The sequence below is a fragment of the Taudactylus pleione genome, unplaced genomic scaffold (genome assembly GCF_031769625.1).
Source record: "Taudactylus pleione unplaced genomic scaffold, aTauple2 ptg000690l, whole genome shotgun sequence".
NCBI lineage: Eukaryota > Metazoa > Chordata > Amphibia > Anura > Myobatrachidae > Taudactylus > Taudactylus pleione.
This window is the reverse complement of record NW_028285092.1, coordinates 789486-809673: the sequence shown is the minus strand read 5'-3', so window position 1 is coordinate 809673 and position 20188 is coordinate 789486. Positions and strand designations below refer to the sequence as shown.

The following is a 20188-nucleotide window of genomic DNA, read 5'->3' as shown; positions in this document are numbered from 1 at the left end:
ATAATTCAGACAACGTGCATGCAGCTGTCTAATATAGTGCAAAACTCCATCAGAGGAATCCTGCAGTTTAGTGACCATAATCCTGACTGTAGGTCGACAGGTACAAAGGGTTGATAGGGTTAAAAGATCGACATGTGAATGGTCACCACGGAAATGGTTGCCACATGTTTTTTTTTTTTAGTTTATTTTTTTTTCTAACCCTAATCTTCACCATAACCCTTCCCTTGGTGCTGAACTCTTAACACCATCCCTCCTAATGCCTAACACCAACCATCTGGGTAAGTTCCTAACCCTAGCCCTTCGGTAAGTGCCTAATCCTAAAAAATAATGTGTCGACCATTTTTTATGCCACCCATTCCCATGTCGAACTTTTGTACATGTCAAAATTTTTACCTGTCGACCTAAAGCCATGTCGACATTGTGTGTCGACTTTTTGTACCGGTTGACCTATTGTCCCTGTCGACCTATTGACTGTCGACCATCTATTAACCTATTAACCAGAACCCTATTGTTTGACTTTGCTGTGATTATGTGGAATGTGAATTTCTACCCATAAACTGGATCTTATTTATATGAATAGAGGACCAGCACATTTGAGTTAATGTTAGTCAAAGAATTTCCTTTAAACTGCACATGGGTGTTGGGTATATTAGTTTTCAGATATACTATAGGTCAAAAATATTATGATTTTGCCTTGTTCAGGTATTTCGTGATTAATTCACACATTATAAAGTTTGAGTAAATATTCAATAATGTATTCCATAAACTAGGGAAAGTTAATTTTGCTTATCTGGTTTGCCTACCTATGAACTGTCGCGATTTCAGCTTGACATTCTTGATTTGAGGGCTCTGTCCTGCCTTCCTGATTGTGACTGTATTGGGAGATGTGAGTTGTGACTTGATCATTTCTTCCACAAGTGGAAGGTAGACAAATGTTCCAATTGCTCTCCTTAGCCCTCATTTGGAGTTAGACAATGTGTACCCAGCCGATCTATCGTGCGCGACGGACCCGGCGAGGGATGCCGGCAGCAACGGCTGGTGGGTAGCAGGGGCCATGCTGCATTCGGCAGCACGGCATCGCTAGCTACATCCTTAGATGTTTCTGGATTTACAAAAGAGCTGAGGATGCGACGGGTGACCCGCGGGTTTGCACGTTGGCATCGTGCGTGCACACTGGACGATATAAACGATATGTCATTCTGATGCATCAGAATCGGCTAAATCGCTCAAGATATCGTCTAGTGTGTAGGGGCCTTTAGACATTTTTAGTGCTAAGCATTAGTGGAGCAAAGAACAGAACCGGTGGAAGGCCATCTAGAGGTAATGGCCACCTTCCAGCAAACTAACTACCAATATATCTGTCAAGATATTGCACAGCTGCAGTAAAGCCAAGTGGACCAAGATAATCAAGAAACAAGGAATAACTTGCGCATCGGGGGATCCCAAAGGAAGTTGAATTCCATTCCTGTAGCTCTATCTCAAATGATTTTTTATGTTTATTTTCCTAGCAACTAATGAGGATCATCAGCTTCTGAACAAGGCTCATTGTGTACATTCAACCACACTCACAGGACTTCTCCAAACCCTGGGATATTTTTTTAGACTGTTAAGGAGGATTTCTTGTGAGAAGCCTGGAAGACACCATCTATCATCTTTTACAGCACACTTCCAAACTTCCTGGACCTAATTCCACTTAAACCTTTTAACACCTTACTATGACAGCACAATATACACAAAATACACATATATTTATTTTCTACATTTGTGACAGAACAAATTGCTGATTGACAAATACCTTGAGGAGCACCGACAACTTCTCACAAAGTCGCTATCATACCTGCAGAAGATAAGTCTTGCTTCACCTTCCCAGTGACAGCTATCTCCAAAGCCTCCAGTACAAGATCGTCCAGCTCTGGGACCTGATCTAAAACATATAGTCCTGCGCCATATTATTTTTTTATGAAAATGAAGACCTCCAAACTCCACTCATTAGAACTTAGACGTAAGCACAACACTTACACTCTCAGATCCCAACGAGTGAAATAGGAATTAAATTTGCTTGTTTTCAACCAAATAGTCAAGACCATAAAGAGTCGGTGCATTAGGAACTAACAACCAACTGGTATATGACACTAAGGATATCCACTACAAGTTTCAAAATGAATATACTAACCTTACAATCCTTCTGACCAATCTGGCTCCCCCTACCAGGAATCCCACCTACCCAATTATTTATACAGTATCTAAGCCAATTGAGTGAAAAGATTGCTATTACAGGAGATCAGTCAGACAACAAAAAAACAAAGCAGGAAAAGCGCAAGACCTGGATAGGTTTTCATATGAATATTTTACTATTTACTGTCTCTCCATCTGCACTCATTATAATAAATATTTCCAGTGTGAGCTTTTCCCATGTTGAAGGCAGGGATTGTGCCAATCTATAAGGAAGGCACAGACACTCATATAGGCCAATATCTCTTCTCAGAGATAACACATGACTAGTCATAGACCTTAACTGTGCTGAAAAAGCATTCAATAGTATCTCCTGGGACCATGTGACACATAGTGTCACAGTGGGCATAGAAGGATGCTACCTGAATGAAATATTATCACTGTACACTGACCCTTCATGTATGTCTTCATTGACACCTGACTAACTGGAGTCATTTTATAATCTTGTGACTGGGCAGTATTATCGCTGTCAAAGTGGATACTATGTCTAAATGTACTGTACGTATCTTTTACAAACCCTCCCAGTAGCTATTGACCCATCCAGAGTGCCTGCACATGCCTTATCTGGAATTTCAGACTTCCAAGAGTCTATTTAAACTTATATTTAAAAAATATATACTGTATATATTTCCAGGAGAGAGAGGGTTCTCCCAGACATCAAAGTTTATAGAATATAATGATCATCAAACAGGATTGGAATTATTATAATGCAGTTTTAATGTGACTAAGAAAATAAATGTTACAATCAAATTATTATTATCCATTATTTATATGGTGCCACAAGGAGTCTGCAGCCACTTACAAAGTACATAGACAGAAAGGTCCTGATTTTGAATCATACACTGCAGCATCTGTGTGTGCATCTTTTGCTTCAATTGTATGCAAATATCTCTACAAGTATTTGCCTGGTTTACATTGGTGTGTCTGCATGTGCAGGGACTAAGACAGCCATTTCGAGCGTCTTTAGACACTGAAATACCGCTTGATGTGTCTTTAGACGCAACCATCAATCGCACCATGGAAACTTGAAATAGCCCCATTATATGCAGAGATAGTACATCAGAGTATGGCCTCCAATGTTACTAATTTGCATCTGAGTACGCAACCACTACAGCATTTCACATGCGACACACCCATTACACATCTGTAAGACGGACTCTTGACGCAAGTGCAGAGCGACATAGACGCATACGCAGAAGAAAAAAGTTGCTCAACTGCATCTGTTATCCACATTGCATCCGACTTAACATCCAGTCAGGCCCAAACAGTGCAAACATAACAAGACAAAAGTGCAAAAGATTTACAATACAAAGCATTGTAGAACACAGGATACAATATTGCTGGCAAAGGTTCGGTGTCGATATTGGCAGTGGGATGGAGATGATGGTATAAGTGAGAAAGGAAACAAACGTGAGAGAATAGGGCCCTGCCTTTAAGAGCTTTAATCTAAAGAATTGTAAACAAGTCAAACTAGCAGTGTGTCACGCTTCGGACTGTTAAAACCACTTTCTTAGAGCTCCGGTGCCTGTCCAGGTTAGCACAGATGTCCGCTCATGCTGCACATCGCTCCTGGCTGGTGCTGAGGTCTGTCTTTGCTGCTCTTGCCCCTTCCGCTCAGTGTCCTGTTACTGAGCATGTAGATGGTTTTCCACAGCCTCTTGCTCACAGCGTGTCTTCCCAGCATGATGGCACACAGGCTGCACACCAGAGTTCCCTCCTAAACAACAGTATGGACGCTCTACCTCCACTCAAAGCGCTGCTCCCAGACCAGCTGATTGCAGCTTCCAATCCCTGGGGATCCTTCCCTATAAATTCCATTTCCAGACTGCTCTCTCTGTTGCCAGTACAACATTGCTTTTTGCTGAGGTTACGGCACAGTGCGGATCTCCCAGGTAATCTGTATCTGAAGGGTCCCAAGGCCTGATTCAGCAAGGACCACAATTGCAAAGCTGCACGCAGGCAGCTTTGCAATCCTTGCAATAATGCAAATGCAACAAGAGGTGCATGACACCCCCTGCTGTATTTGCGATCCCAGCACTGCGATGGAAATCACCATCGTGACCCTTGATGGTCGCGATGGTGGACGGCGCCGGGCCTCTGGCTAGCCGAGTAAGCCTCTGCGTACTCAAGCTGGCCGGCTTGCGAGCTCAGGACACTGCGTTGATCAACGCAGATCCTGGGCTGGCCACTTCTGGAAAACGGGGCCAATACCAAGCACTACACCACTCCTTATAGCTGTTCACCCCTCAAAACAGTACTACTGACAAGGGCTGATGCAGTATGTTGCAGTGAAAGAAAGCCTTTTGATCGTGTGTGTGTTTATTTTTTTATGTGAATGCAAACTTGTACCTTTACATGAATACAACTTTATCTATGACATGTTTTTTTTTTACCTGAACATCTGTACAAAATTATGTCAAAAGTATCTTACTAAAAAATACTTTTAAGGTCACCACTTGTCTTCAAGTATGTCCTAAATACATCATATTATAGTGTAAATCTTTTTTAAAAACACAGTATATTACCTTTATTGAATAAATTAGTTAAAACTTATGACCATAACATCTGTTACCATTTTTTAAAGACACATATGTTCTCTTTGCTTCACTAAGTCTTAAGTTTTTTCTTGACCTTTAAATTTTCTAAATAAAATGTATTTTGATTACAGATACAGACACAGAGGAAGATGATGATTTTATAGGAAATGAGTGGCCCTCCCAGCCCAAGTCAATACAGTATAGTATGTGCAATATGCTGACACGAAAGGTGAAGACCATAGGATGTTCTCAATCTCCTGAAAGCATCTCCTCGTGCTATAAGACTGTCCGATCTAAGCAGTCAGTCAGCAGAAATAAGAAGTTTTGTTTACTGCTGCAGGATCCAGAAGCTGGGTCATCCTTCAGTGATTCAACGGAGGACTCATTTGACCAAGGTTACTAATTACACAAAGCAAAAATTCAAACTCAGAGAGACAGGGAACTTCTGTTGTTCATGGTGATCTCTGGTTGGCTATCTGTCTATTTTGCAGCTTCAACTGCTTTACTTTATATTTTTTATAGTGTTTCTATTTTGGGGTCTTAGTGAGGTTTTTTTTTGTCTTCCATCAGTTTGCCCTATTGCTGTGTTACTTTTTTTACATGGCATGAAAGTCCATCTGAAAACATTTTTTTGTATTTTGATAATGTGTGGGCGTGTAATTTGTTTGTATTATAAAACTTTATTAAATATACCAAATTTATTTTTTTTACAAAACCAGTGTACTTTGTGTATCTTGTGATGCATTCTAAGTTATTAATATAGGTTTGGCTTTGTCTCATTCTGCTTCTTTTCTGTTTCCTCCTACCCCCTGCATCATTCCAAGGATTATCACATGCTGATGCAGTCCTGCAGTATCCATTGTTCAAATATCCCTTCTTAAAACAAAACATTAACTTTTACTATTTTAATGAGTAAAACATGTTTTACCTGCAATTGCAGTTTTGTTGTCTGCCCAATATTACATTAAAAGTCTGGACAATATTTGTAAATTTCCTAAACCTATAATTTTTCAATCTGGCAGAGGGATATTTGAGTAGTGGCCATTGTAAAGACTTGCTGTAATACTAAAAATGTGCAGAAATTAACCAAACTTTTCTAGAATGCTTGCTTTTTCCTTGCAGCTGCTTGAGCATTCCTTCACCCCTGACCCTTACCCATGATGCTTTGAATGTCTGTATCGGTTTCTTGCATTTGCTCTTATGCTGCTCTAAGGAAGCAAAGTGTTTGGCTGGAGTAGGGCAGACACCGCACAGCGTGGGTCAGATTGCAAGCCATCAGAACCTTGATCTCTGTAAAGTAGGTAATGTCTAAACAACCTCTCTATAAATAAATCAAATTGAGTGACATATGTCTGAATAAGAGAGTCTGGGCTACCAGATTATATAATTTTTTTTATTGTAAATATATGATTTGATCACCAATACAAAATGTTGTAATTTTACCAAATCCTTAGTTAAATATATTACCAATGAAAAACAGACTTCCATGAAACATAATTTATTTTGTAATTTGGGCAGTTTCCCAGTGAATGTTTTGTTTTTTCCATGTAGACAATGCTACACCATTGTACCCAACCTGGATTTTAACATTGCTTCTTTTATGGAGAAAATTAAATCTATTCTAGCTTGTGTAAAATATTTTTAATATTAAATATACCTATTAATTTAAAAGTGGATTTACTATTTGTGCAATAAACTTGTTAATGAGCATATCCGGCAAGTCTAAATATAATAAATCTTATTGAAATTTATATCAAAACTTAAGTGTTCACAATTTTAAAAAGTTGGTAGCACTTTTTGCAGTAATGAAATATTTTAATGGAACCCTTTAGATCAAAGTAACTTTAATCTACTGCAATATGCATTGTGTGTGTGTATTTTATTTCATTCCAAAGATATATCATTAGCACTTTGTGTTTATAACTTGAATTAATGATATAACTATCTTTAGATATAAGCTACAGTAAATCAAAATATCACTGTACTGTTCAGTATCTTGTTATATATACACCTAATACTGGTATACTTTTTTTCTAGAGTGATATGTTTTTATACTTCGAAGTATAAGTAAACACTCTTATAGTATATGATCTTAAAAGTGAAAAAGGATATGCGCACAGGTACTGTAGCCCTCATAAACTGTATTTGATGGTTAAGTGTCAAGCACTTATACTTTATACAGTATATGACATATGTATGTGTAGTTTGCCTGCCCTAATGTTAGTAAATCTACCCACTAAGGTTTTATATCTGTAGGTAGAGGTTTTTTTTTTTTTTTTATGATGATGATGAAAGGTGCGAATGTGAGAAAAGACCCATTAGCTGTCTATGGTCTGCCTTCATCTAGCCTGCTTTGTGTGCTCTGCCTTACATTGTGACAGAATATGTATTGAAATCTTTAATGGGTCAGTATTGTGTTCATTGTCTTTATATTTTCTCTTCCCTTGCTAGAATGCTTCAAAATTCATCCTGTGTATGTCAATCTTTGATAACTTAATAACAGTTTAAAAATGTCATTGTTTAACATATAGCATTTCATTGCTGATATAAATATACTGTGCTATAATTTTTCAACAGCATGAGCTAACCTTTATTTGTCTGTTCTTTTTATTTCTTGGCAAGCTCTCATCTGTTTGGATAGCTTTATTATGCCTGATTTTTTTTATGCATTTAAACTAGATAAAGTCTGCAATGTGGATATCTATGTATACTGCTAATTTGGAGAGACTATCTGGCTGTCAATTAACGTATGTCCTTATTAAGTGGAAATCATAACTTGTCCTACAATTCTTAGTTTGGATATTATAACAGTAGTAAACATAATCTTAATATTTGAAATTGAAAAGCAACTTAATGGAATGTAAAATGTTTGTCTGGGATCTTAAATCAGTAGTTGAACATCATGAATTTCTTACCTTTTTTTTTTTTTTACAGGTACATAGTGGGATCTCTTGATGGCAATGTTATTAATGTAGCCCTTTTTCTCTTTCCTGAATTGCCTTTCTAATGGACCCCAGTGACTAGAGGCCATAAAATAATTCAGTAACTGATCAGAGGAACAATCACTAAATGTGTACACTGTTATGATAATAATAGTAATCTGAAGATGGTGGATAACTGTTCCCAAAGCACAGTTCAGAGATTCAGTGTTCCGGATGGGCAAGAAACAGTCAGTAACCTTACCTAGATCTGGTTTACTGCAGATTCAGGGTTAATGGCAGAGAGTCAGTACACTGGGAAGCCATAGAGTTAACAGTAAGCATGGTCAGGGTAAATGCCACAGGTGTGGCATTTTGCATCCAAAATTATATCAAAAAGCATGGACAGGGTTAATGCCAGAGGGTAAAGGTCAGAAGTTTAATTCAATTGGAATCTTTGAGTTATCAGGTAAAGGGGCCTATCCATTACACAACCTAAAAAACTGAACGTCTAGTGTTCAGTCCTTCAAGTCACCGGGTGCGGTGCCCGCACTGAACAGCATTTGCTGAACGTCATTCAGTGCAGGAGACCGACCTCCCTATCTGCTAACATGTGGAACCTGACAAGCGTCGTCAGGTTGACCAGCATGTTCGGCAGATAGTCGGGGTCAGCGAGGACCCAGTGTGCACGCGCATCGCTGGTCTTTGCCGTCTATCCATTACACGACTTTGTGAATAATGTGACCAAAACCTCCTGGTTTTGGTCGGAACATACAAAAAGTCATGTAATGGATAGGTCCCTTAACATGGTTAGAGTTATTGTAAGCTCTGGACCATGCTAGGTAATTCTAGATACTGGTATATGGACACAGTGACCTGGCAACACTTGAACCAGTTGGCCTGGTTATAAATGTGAATTAGGCACATTGTTAATATTGTTAATCATCAAGGTAATAATAATACTGAAAATGTATTATTATTATTATTATTATTATGTACCTATTCCTCTTCAATACCCCTTTCCTATCAATTTTCCTCATTGGGTATATTTACTAAGAATCATGTCTGGCCGAGATTAAACTTGATGGGCATTGCAAGAATACGTAAGAGTTTTTCCCAGTCAAACACATATATTTCCGATGGTATATGGAATCATGTTTGATTTGATCATTTGTGAGTCGTGTTTGGCTGAAATGAATAGACCTGTCTGTGAACAGAGTGTTGTACAAAAGCATTGCGCAGATCAGTGCGATCTGTGCAGACTTCCATGTGCTATGTGTGTTCTGGTACAGGAACATTTTGGGGGGGAGGCACCGACGTGGGTTCTCCCTTTTTTCCAATTACTAGCACCTGGCTGAACTAGCTGGGGTGGCAATTCCACAGCAGGGAGACACATAGTGTGGGGTCTCCCTAGCAAAGCATTCTCCAACCCCAAACTGGTTAGCCCAGGGCTGGCAATCCTCCAAAAGTAGGGACCACAAAAATAAAATCTGGTCCCAGGGCTCTTTTCTGCATCCCAGGTGGCGGTGGGCGCAGGGGTAATGGGTTAAATATAGTACTAATATTGTAATTCACAGTGGGACTACAGGTCCAAGCAAGCCTGCCCGCTGGCACCTGTGCCCCCATGGTGAAGAAAATCTAAAAAAAAGAGACACGGGCACACCAAAGGTTTTAACACTGTATTACATATTCACTCACTCGCACTACATACTTGCCTACTCCCTGGCGCTGGTCGGGCCTCTTGTCCTGTAGACATCCTGGGGCTGGGCCAAAATGCCAGCAGAATTCCCGATCCAGCGGACACAGAAACAGCTGTACATATATGCTGTATTTACAGCACTTTCCCGGAGTCTGACAGGTAACCATAAGATTTTCTGCACTTTAGCCAAGATTGGTTAAGAGTCAGAACACTCTCAGCCAATCAACGGCTGCTGTCATAGAACAGTCCTCCTGCTGTGTCATTACCACCCCGGCTGGTTCAGCCCGGTACTGGTTATTGGAAAATCCCATGTAAGTTTTTCCTCTGATTTTCCTGTATCTGTACGGACTGAGAGGTCCAGGGCTGGTTATGCTTGGGAGGGGGACCCCACGCTGTTTTCTTCCCCTGATTTTTTTTTAGCACTTTCTTTAACCTATAGGACACTTATTACGCTGATAAGGTAGTCTATTTAAAACTTCTATTTGGGCTGAGTTTGATCCATGTTCTATCGTGTTTGCAAACACTATTCTTGGTAAATCCCTGTGTTGTATTCCTGTCTATGGAAAGTACTTGCAACTTGGTTCGATGATGTATTGACTTCTATTTGTGTGTTTGGACATGTTTTGCAGATAGAATCAAGATTATAGCCTTTAGTAAATCTCCGTTTTGAAAATCATGGGAAACTCTCACAGGAATGTAATCTCGGCCAGACATTGGCCCTCATTCAGAGCCGTACGCTCTGAGCAGAGCGCACGCTCTGAATGAGGGCCGGCCTCCATTTTCATGGAGCGTCCTCCTGGACGCTCGTATAGCTGTGGGTCACCACCCACAGGCTATACGAGCGTGCATTGTGATGGTCGCGATGGTCGAGACCATCGCGACCATCGAATTTGCGAGCCGGAGCCTGCGGTTGAGGTTTTCAACCGCAAGCTCCGGAGTGATTTTGGCTCTATCAGAGCCAAAATCACTCCCACTGACGCCCCCGTCAGGGAGGCACGCCCCCGGCACGCCCACCATAGGGGGCGTGCTGTAATTCAACATTGACAGCACGCCCCCTTTGATCGGACACAACGAGCGAAGGACTTTCCTTCGCTCGTCGCGTCTGGCGCATGCGCACGACGGAGCTCCCTCCGTCGTGCGCATGCTCAGTCCATAACATCGACCCACTTGCGAACGGACAGCCGCTCGCGAGTGGGTCTGAATCAGGCCCATTATTCTTAGTAAATATACCTTTAAAGTGAGGAGATGAGAGGTACTTAATAATATCTAGTACTCATTTGTGCTTTTGTATCTTATTTTATCTGGATTATGCAAATACAACATATTATATACAGATGTGTCCTTGCTCATCTAGCCTCAATAAGCCATGCAGTGTGATGAGCCTGGCGTGAGTGAGCTGTCAGGTCCTGTGCAACTCTGCTAGCTTTAGGCATTTATGCCGAAAAAGCTTTCAATGCGATGCGACTAGGACACATCAGACTGTGCTGATTAATATGATATGTAACACTTGTATATCTGTGTGCAAATGAGTCTGTAAACTAAACTTGGCATAAAAAAAGCTGCGGTCGCTGCTTCGTAGCACTTTGCATGCTGATTCAGAAACTCAGTTTCACACACATTTACAAGTGTTGCATTTGCATATCAAATTAATCAGCACATTGCGACTTATGCACATTTTTGGCAAAAATAGACACCCGGCGCTAGCAGAGTCTCACAGGACCAGGCACGCCAAGGGGGGCTGTTTAGTGCAACTGCAGCAAAAACAAGTGAGAACACATCTGTATTGGAGATTCATTAAATATATTTTGCACATTAGTTTTTCTTTTCATAAAGTCTGTAGGTAGTAAAACATTTGGACAGCTTTTTGTAGCAGAGAGAGTTATGTATAGTCAAGTAAACTTATGATATGGTTGTAAAATAAATGTGAATTTACCTTCTAAAATGGCGGAACTGTGTTAACATAACTTTTGGAGCTGAGCAAAGTGGTTTATACTGTACTGTACAATATTTTTTGCAACAGTCTTCCAATGATATATTTATTCTTATGTATGCTTAATAGTGGTCTAACTTTCTTTCACTCACAGACAAATTAAGAATGATACCTTGTGCAAGTTAAGTTCGGTTATTAGGGGCTTCACATGTGACTTTTTAGTCAAGGAAGGGGTCTGCATCCTACATTTATAGACAAGCTATGGTTTATAAGGGGCATGTTGCAGCTTCTTCCCCTCTGACTCATAGTACTGTACCAAATGTTATGACATAGTAGCTTGTATTGCATTTAATCCACAATTGGATTATCACAGATAGTAAATGTAGCAAGCTGTTGTTTTCAAATTGGAGTAAATGGAGGAATTACGGGGATAGCCCCGGGCTATCAGCCTAGGCTAGGGGTGCCCTGGCGAGGGGGACCCCTATATTGGGGGGGTTCCCAATTGGGTGTGATATGTATTCCCGACAGCGGCTGCCCGACAAAGGAGGAAATCCTGATCGTCCTAAAGGTAAGTATTTACTACCCTAACCCTCCTTAGGGGTGCCTAACCCTAACCTCCCCCCCTGTGCCTAACCCTAACCCCCCCTTCCCCGCTGCCTAAACCTAAGTCCCCCATTGGGGTGCCTAACCCTAACCTCCCCCCGGGGGTGCCTAACCCTCCCTCCCCCTAGCCTAACCCTAACCTCCCGGGGGGGTGCCTAACCCTAAGTCCCCCCCGGGTGCCCTAAACCTAACCCTCCCCCTCTCCGCGGCTGTCCGCTACGGCGCCCGTCATCCGCTCGATCGGGATGCCGGGCGCCGGTCTCCAGACATCGGGCAAATGACAGGCCTCTAGATTTATAAGCCTGTCATTCGTCCCTAGTCGAGATAAAGTAGTCTGGAAGCCGGCGGTCGGCATTTAGACCGCCGGGTTCCAGACTACATCCCTCCCAATTCCTCAGGGATCCCTGGCCTGGGCTGACTAACGGTCAGGACTGATGCTTCGGCTGGGGGGCCCGGCGATAGGGCTCCCCTGGCTATGGCATCAGCCCCCCCGCTAGAAAGGGTCCGGTGCTGGTTCTGGAACTTACACTGGAACCCTACGAGAATATAAAGTCCAGAGCCCAGTGCTGGTTGTATTAAGTACAGTGGAACCCTACGCAATTTTTTCCCTGTACTTAAACAACCAGGACTGGCTTTGCAAAGTCTGGGGCTGGTTGTCTTTTGGGGGGGTACATCACGTAATTTTTTTATACATTTAACTCTTTATTTGCTTTTTACAGTCAGATACATGCAGTCATCTCACTGATGTCTGCATGTATCTGTGACAATTCGACCTGCTCATGCTCAAATCGAAAGCATGAAGCAGGTCCATTCATTTGGGGATTTGAAGTTCGAATGATAGTAAATAAGGCATTTGTGTGCTGGTCTATGTAAAAGTACCACTGTTCTTTTGATGTTCGATTTGAGGTCGATTTGACTAAAATTCGATTTTACTTTCGGTTTGGCCTTTAGTAAATACTCAAAAGCAAAATCGCATACAAATCGCATGCCAAATCACTCAAAATGTCAAAACAACCCTTAGTAAATTTACCCCATAAAGTTCTCCTTCAGCAAGTACCTTGTTTAATATAAATAAATATATATATAATATAGTATATATGTATTTACACACACAGTGGTGCTTGAAAGTTTGTGAACCCTTCAGAATGTTCTATATTTTTGCTGAAATTTGGCCTAAAACTACCTCAGATTTTCACACAAGTCCTAAAAGTAGATAAAGAGAATGATCCAATATCGGATATCTGAGTGGCAAAAGTATGTGAACCTTTGCTTTCAGTATCTGGTATGACACCCTTTTGCAGCAATAATTGCTTCTAAACGTTTCCGCTAATTGTTGATTAGTCCTGCATATCGGCTTGGAGGAATTTTACCCCATTCCTCCTTACAGCTTCAACTCTCTTATTTTGGTGGGTTTCTTCCCATGAACTGCTCGCTTTAGGTCCTTCCACAATATTTCTATTGGATTAAGGTCAGGACGTTGACTTAGCCATTACAAAACTTTAAATTTATTCTTTAACCATTCTTTGGTCGAATTACTTGTGTGCTTTAGGTCGTTGTCTTGCTGCATGACCCACATTCTCTCCAGATGCTGCTTATGGACAGATGTCCTGACATTTTTCTTTATAATATTCTGGTATTCAAAATTCATTGTCCCATCAATGATGGCAAGTCGTCCTGGGCCAGATGCAGCAAAACAGGCCAAACCATGATACAACCACCGTGTTTCACAAATGGTACAAGGTTTTTATGCTGGAATGCAGTGTTCTCTTTTCTCCAAACATAACACTTCTCATTTAAACCAAACAGCTTTATTTCTTCTTCAGGGTCCATAGTGCTCCACAGGGGAGACAATGGGGTGTAGGTGGGACCTGGAGGACCGGACACCAAGAGCAAAGCTTTTCAATCCCAGGATGCTCAGGTCTTTCCCCCTATACCCCACCTACAACCTGAGGGCAACTCTGTTTCGTTGGTGTCCGACAGGAGCTGGATACCCATTTTTTAACAGTGGGGCTGATTTTAGTGCCCACTGCAGCTATATAGTTTTTTCTGCGTTTGTATGTGACTTGTGCTAGCACTGATCTCTACTTTCTATACTGTCCAGCTTATATCTTTCCCTTTATTCTACTGTACCCTGACATACTAAGGTATTGTACCTCACATCTCCCATATATTTGTGAGGGCTGTCACATACCATTTAGCGCGGTTGCAAACTACACTGTGCCATATTACACATACTTCTGGTTTGCTCACTGCACTGTGTCAGATTGTGTATTTTATTATTATTATTGTGGCTATGTCTGGCAGAGGAAAGACTAACAAGCAGGCTGATGCCACTGCTCCTACTCTGGTGTCTTGTTAGTCCTGCTCAGTGGACTTAGCTTAAGAAGACCTCTTTCAAGATGGTCTTTGTACAAATTGTTATACTGCCCTGGGCCCATCAGACCCGATGTACTCTCCTCAGTACCCACCCTGGGCTACCTTTTGACAGTTGCTGGCAAAAATTGCGGACCACTAAGCGGTCCCCGTGGTAACTCCCCCCTATGGGATGGCCACAGCAGGTACTCCCTGCAAATCTTTTGCCTCTCCCATGGGTAGACATACTTTCTACCTCAGTACAGAGTTTGGTGAATACCTCTACAGTTTTTCAGCAAATGCTGCAAAAAGAGTAAACCTACTAAGCGTGCTGTGTTATCTTCCCAGTCCACTCAGTTATCAGATTCTGATGTATCCTCTGGGGAGGCAAAAGACGCAGACCTCTCTCACTCTGACTCCTACTCGGGAGACGAGGAGCCACCCTCTAAATGAAATATACCTGCACTGGTGAGAGCTGTAAAAATGTATTCTACAAATAGAAGAGGCAGAACCCACTCCTAAGGCAAAACAGCCGCTTTTTAAATGACAAAAGGTAGTTTTACCAGACTTCCTTCACTCTGACCAGCTATCTGATCACATGAGCGAGGCATGGAATATGCCCAGTAAAAGGTTTCTGTTACCTAAACATTTAAGTTCCTTTTACCCTCTTCCCGGTACTGATTTATACTAAATGGGAAGTTCCCCCAGAAGTAGATTCTCATGTAACATGTCTGGTCAAGAATGCCAACTTACCCATCCATACTGCAACCTCCTTGAAGGAAACTGCTGTTAGAAGGATAGATGCTTGTCCTAAATCTATATACTCTCTTACAGGCGCTATTACTCGTCCTGCTGGGGCTACGGCCTGGGTGGAAAAAGCCATTGAGAGTTGGGCAGGGGCCCAAGAAGAGACATTTCCCTCGGATCTTCGAGTCCTACATATCTCACATTAGAGATGCAGCCTCCTACTTAGGTAAAGTAGCTATGGATACGGCTCTCCTAGCCTCCAGAGTATCTGCCACTTCTGTAGTGGCCCACCGTATTGTTTGGCACCACTCCAGGAAGGCAGATTCTGACTCTAAAAGGGCTCTGGAGTTTCTGCCTTATTCTGGAGATATCCTGTTTGGCCCAGAATTGGATAAAATTGTGACTACCATGGCAGCTTCCAAGATGGCGTTCCTGCCCTCCTCAAGGAAAAGCTAAAGGTCAGTCCTTTCCAAGGCATCAGGCATCAAGACCTCCAAGCCTAGGACCAAACAGACCCCTGGCTACTAGACAGCCACCTACCAAATCTGAGGACAAGTCTGCAGCCTGATGGGGCGGGCCTCTCCTTGGGGGCTTCCAGGGTGGGAGTCCGACTTCTTCAATTCGCCCAGTTTTGGCGTCAGACCACATCAGACACCTGGGTAAGAGAAGTGGTCTCCCACGGATATGCCCTATCCTTCCTGAGGCGACCCCCTAACAGTTCTTTTGCACAGGACCTCCTTTGGACCCAAGCAAGGCCCAGCTGCTCCAAAGAGCCATTCAGTCCTTACTGAATTCAGGATTAATAATTCTAGTCTCCTCCTCACAACGAGGCAAGGTCTATTATTCTACCCTTTCCTTAGTTCAGAAGCCTAACAGGTCTCATCGGCCTATCCTCAACCTCAAATCTCTGAAAAAGTTTATCAGGTGCCCAGGTTTTGTATGGATATCCTCCGCTCTATTATCCTAGCTATGGAGCCTGGGGATTTTATGGTGTCTCTGGACATTAAAGATGCTTACCTACATGATGTACCTATAGCTCCTTCTCATCAACAATATCTCCGGTTTGCTATACTACAGCAACATTACCGATTTCAGGCTCTGCCATTTGGCCTCTCAACGGCCCCTCGGGTCTTTACCAAGATCATGGCAGTTATGGCGGCCTATCTTCGTCGTCAAGGGATCAAGCTACTCCCATACTTGGACGATCTCTTGCTGTTGGCCAGCTCCCCAGAGATTCTTCACCGCTATCTGCAAGTAACCATTGCCTTTCTACAAACGCACGGTTGGCTGATCAACTGGAAAAAGTCTTCCCTGACACCTTATCCAAGAATGGTACATTTGGGAGCCTTCCTAGATTCTCAGGTTCAGAGAATCTTCCTAACAGCAGACAAGATCTCAATAAACAGCATAGAGGGCCTGATTCAGACCCACTCGCGAGCGCTGGGCGCTCGCAAGCGGGTCGATGTTGCCCAAGAGCGCATGCGCTAGAGCCCGGATGCGCCAAGCCGTCGTTATGGGTCTCGCACCAAAGGGGGCGTGCTGTCAATCACCATCGACAGCACGCCCCCTTTGGTGGGCGTGCCTGCCCAGATGGAGGCGTTCCCATGGGAACGCCTACCGTCTGGGGCCGGCCACACTGACATCACTAGTGATGTCAGTGGGAGTGCTTTTGGCTCTGATAGAGCCAAAAGCACTCCAGGGCTTGCGGCAGCGAGACCCTACCGCAAGGGTCTCGTCGCAAGCCCGATGGTCGCGATGGTCTTGACCATTGCGACCATCATTTTGGCCGCTCGCTATAGCTGTGGGTGGTCACCCACAGCTATGCGAGCGGCCAGGGGGCCGCTCCAAAAAGTAGGAGGGACGGCCCTGATTCAGAGCGAGCGCTCTGTCAGAGCGTCCGGCTCTGAATCAGGGCCAGAGTGCGCAGACTTCTTCGCAGTCGCCAAGTGTCAATTCACTCTGCAATGCAGACATTGGGATCAATAGTGTCCATATTCGACATGGTGGAGTTCGCCATTTTCACTCCAAGCCCCTACAACACCTTTTCCTTTCCAGGTGGAACAGGCTACTCCATCTACTCAGATCCCAGATGATGGGCCTTCCCCCAGAGACACAGACATCCCATTTAGACAAGGGTCACCCCTTTTGGATCCCAGACTGGGCTCTCCTCACCATGTACGCAAACTTCCGAGGGTGGGGCGCAGTGCCTGGCCAGCACTCCTTCCAGGGCCGCTGGACTCCGGTTGAGGCAGTGTTACCAATCAACGTCCTGGAACTTCGAGCCATCTAGAGAGTTCTCACTCTGGCTCAGGATATTCTTCAGGGCAGGCCAGTCCAAGTACAGTGGCCTATCTCAATCACCAAGGAGGCACTCGAAGTCGGACAGCAATGGCAGAAGTGTCCCACATTCTCTTGGACCAAATGCCATCTCTGCGGTATTCATCCCAGGAGTTCTCAATTGGGAAGCGGATTTTCTCAGCCGTCACGCAGTGCATGCAGGAGATGGTCTCTACATCGAGAAGTCTTTCAGCTCCTGGTGGACAAATGGGGTCTACCGGATGTGGATAACATGGCCTCAAGACACAACAACAAACCTCCAGTGTATGGACCTAGGACAAGGGACACTGACGCAGCGTTCATGGACGCATTGTCAGTGAAGTGGACCTTCCATGTGGTGTATCTCTTCCCCCCAATATCTCTGCTTCCTTGAGTTCTTCGAAAGTTCAAGCAGGAAGGGTGCACAGTCCTGTTAATAGCTCTGGCGTGGCCCAGATGCCATTGGTACTCCGATCTTCAAAGTCTCTCCATAGACGTTCCTCTTCAACTTCTTCTATGAGTAGACCTGTTGTCTCAGGGTCCATGTCTACATCCGGACCTAGCCCGTCTGTCTTTAACGGTTTGGCTCTTGAGACATCCCTTTTAATGGCTAAGGGATTTTCCAGCTCTGGTCCAAACCATGCTCAGGGCACATAAACCGAATTTATCTCAGAATATGGCATACGTATTTCCAATGGTGTACTCCTAATAAATATGACCCTCATGTTTTGAAAGTTTCTAGAATTCTTGCCTTTCTTCAGGCTGGATTGGTTCTAGGCCTTCGCCTAGCATCTCTGAAAGTGCAGGTCTCTGCTTTGTCCATCTGGTTCCAGCGCAGAATTGCTCCTATACCAGATGTTCACACCTTCCTGCAAGGTGTTCTATGAATGCAGCCTCCCTTTGTCCCTCCTGTGGCTCCATGGGATTTGTCAGTGGTGCTCCAAGCACTTCAGGAACCTCCATTTGATCCCCTGGAATCAGTGGATATCAATTGGCTCACGGTGAAGACTCTTGTTTCTTGTGGCTATAGCATCTGCCCGCAGGGTATCAGATTTAGGGGCGCTTTCATGTCTCTCTACCTTTTTAAAATTTCATCAAGACAGGGCTGTTCTTAGGATGAGCCCGAGCTTCCTTCCCAAGATGGTTTCTCGTTTCCACCTAAATGAGGAAATTGTGGTTCCGGCCTTTCAATCACCAGATGAGGCCTCTTTAGATGTGGTCCATGCTCTGAAGATCTACGCGGACTGTATTACTTTCATCAGGAAATCGGACTACCTCTTTGTCCTATATGGATTCCACAAGAAAGGATGGCCAGCTAACAAACAGACTCTGGCCAGATGGATTTGAATGACTATCTCACAGGCTTACATGCAGACTGGCCTTCCTATGCCGGCTACAGTATCTGCTCATTGTACTCGATTTGTGGGTCCCTCGTGGGCAGACCCGGCGTGGAGCTTAAGCTGAACAGCTATGCAAGGCGGTCACGTGGACTTCTGTCTACACCTTTCTTAGGTTTTATGCATTTGATGCATTTGCCTCTCAGGATGCTTCCTTTGGGCGTAGGGTTCTCTCAGCTCAGGAGCGGAACACCCTTGAACAACTGCTTTGAAACATCCCTATTGTCTCCCCTGTGGATCCCTATGGACCCTGAAGAAGAAAAGGAGAGTTATGGTAAAATGTACCCTTGTTAACTCTCTTTCTTCAATGTCCATAGGGTCCACAGGGCACCCACCCTGACGCACCTGGCTTCTATAGGTTTATTCTCTTGGTAATTTGTTTCCTTCTCTATGTAAGAGTGTGATTCTTCAGTGTACCAGTCTTTCTTCTCCTATTCTTCTTCTGCCTTGGGCTTGTTAACAAAACTGAGTTGCCCTCAGGCTGTGGGCAGGGTATAGGGGGAAGGATCGGAGCATCCTGACATTGAAAAGCTTTACTGTTGGTGTCCGGTCCACCTACACCCCATTGTCTCCCCTGTGGAGCCCTATGGACCCTGAAGAACAAATAAAGCTATTTCGTTTAAATGAGTAGTGTTATGTTTGGAGAAAAGAGAACACTGCATTCCAGCATAAAAACCTTGTACCTATTGTGAAACACTTTGGTTGTATCATGGTTTGGGCCTTTTTAGCTGCATCTGGCCCAGGACGACTTGCCATCATTGATGGGACAATGAATTCTGAATTATACCAGAATATTCTAAAGGAAAATGTCAGGACATCTGTCCATGAGCAGCATCTGTGGGTCATGCAGCAAGACATTGACCCAAAGCACATAAGTCATTCGACCAAAGAATTACCTTAATCCAATCAATAGAAATGTTGTGGAAGGACCTAAAGCGAGCAGTTCATGGGAAGAAACCCACCAAAATAAGAGAGTTGAACCTGTTTTGTACGGAGGAATGGGGTAAAATTCCTCCAAGCTGATGTTCAGGACTAATCAACAATTACCAGAAACGTTTAGAAACAATTATTGCTGCACAAAGGGGTCATACCAGATACTGAAAGCAAAGGTTCACATACTTTTGACACTCACAGATATCCGATATTGGATATTGGATTGGATATTTATCTACTTTTAGGAGTTGTATGAAAATCTGAGGTAGTTTTAGGCCAAATTTCAGCAAAAATTAGATGCCTTGCTCTTGGCGTGATCTTTGTTGGTCAACCACTCCTGGAGAGGGTCTGGAATTTTCTCCATTTGTACACAATCTATCTGACTGTATATTGGTGGAGTCGAAACTCTTTATAGATGGTTTTGTAACCCTTTCCAGCCTGATGAGCATCAACAACTATTCTTCTGAGGTCCTCAGAAATCTCCTTTGTTCTTGGCATGATACACTTCCACAAACGTGTTGTGG

The 20188-nt window shown here is 43.3% G+C and overlaps 1 protein-coding gene across 8 annotated transcripts in view; it reads left to right on the top strand.

The window, feature by feature from the left end:
- The window catches only part of TNRC18 (trinucleotide repeat containing 18), a 416103-nt gene that overhangs the window by 226570 nt on the left and 169345 nt on the right, over nucleotides 1–20188 (top strand). For all 8 annotated transcript variants that reach the window (XM_088456240.1, XM_088456241.1, XM_088456243.1 and 5 more), the window contains one exon: nucleotides 4901–5164. In XM_088456240.1, coding sequence (XP_088312366.1) covers nucleotides 4901–5164 — 264 coding nt within the window. The remainder of the gene's footprint in view (nucleotides 1–4900; nucleotides 5165–20188) is intronic.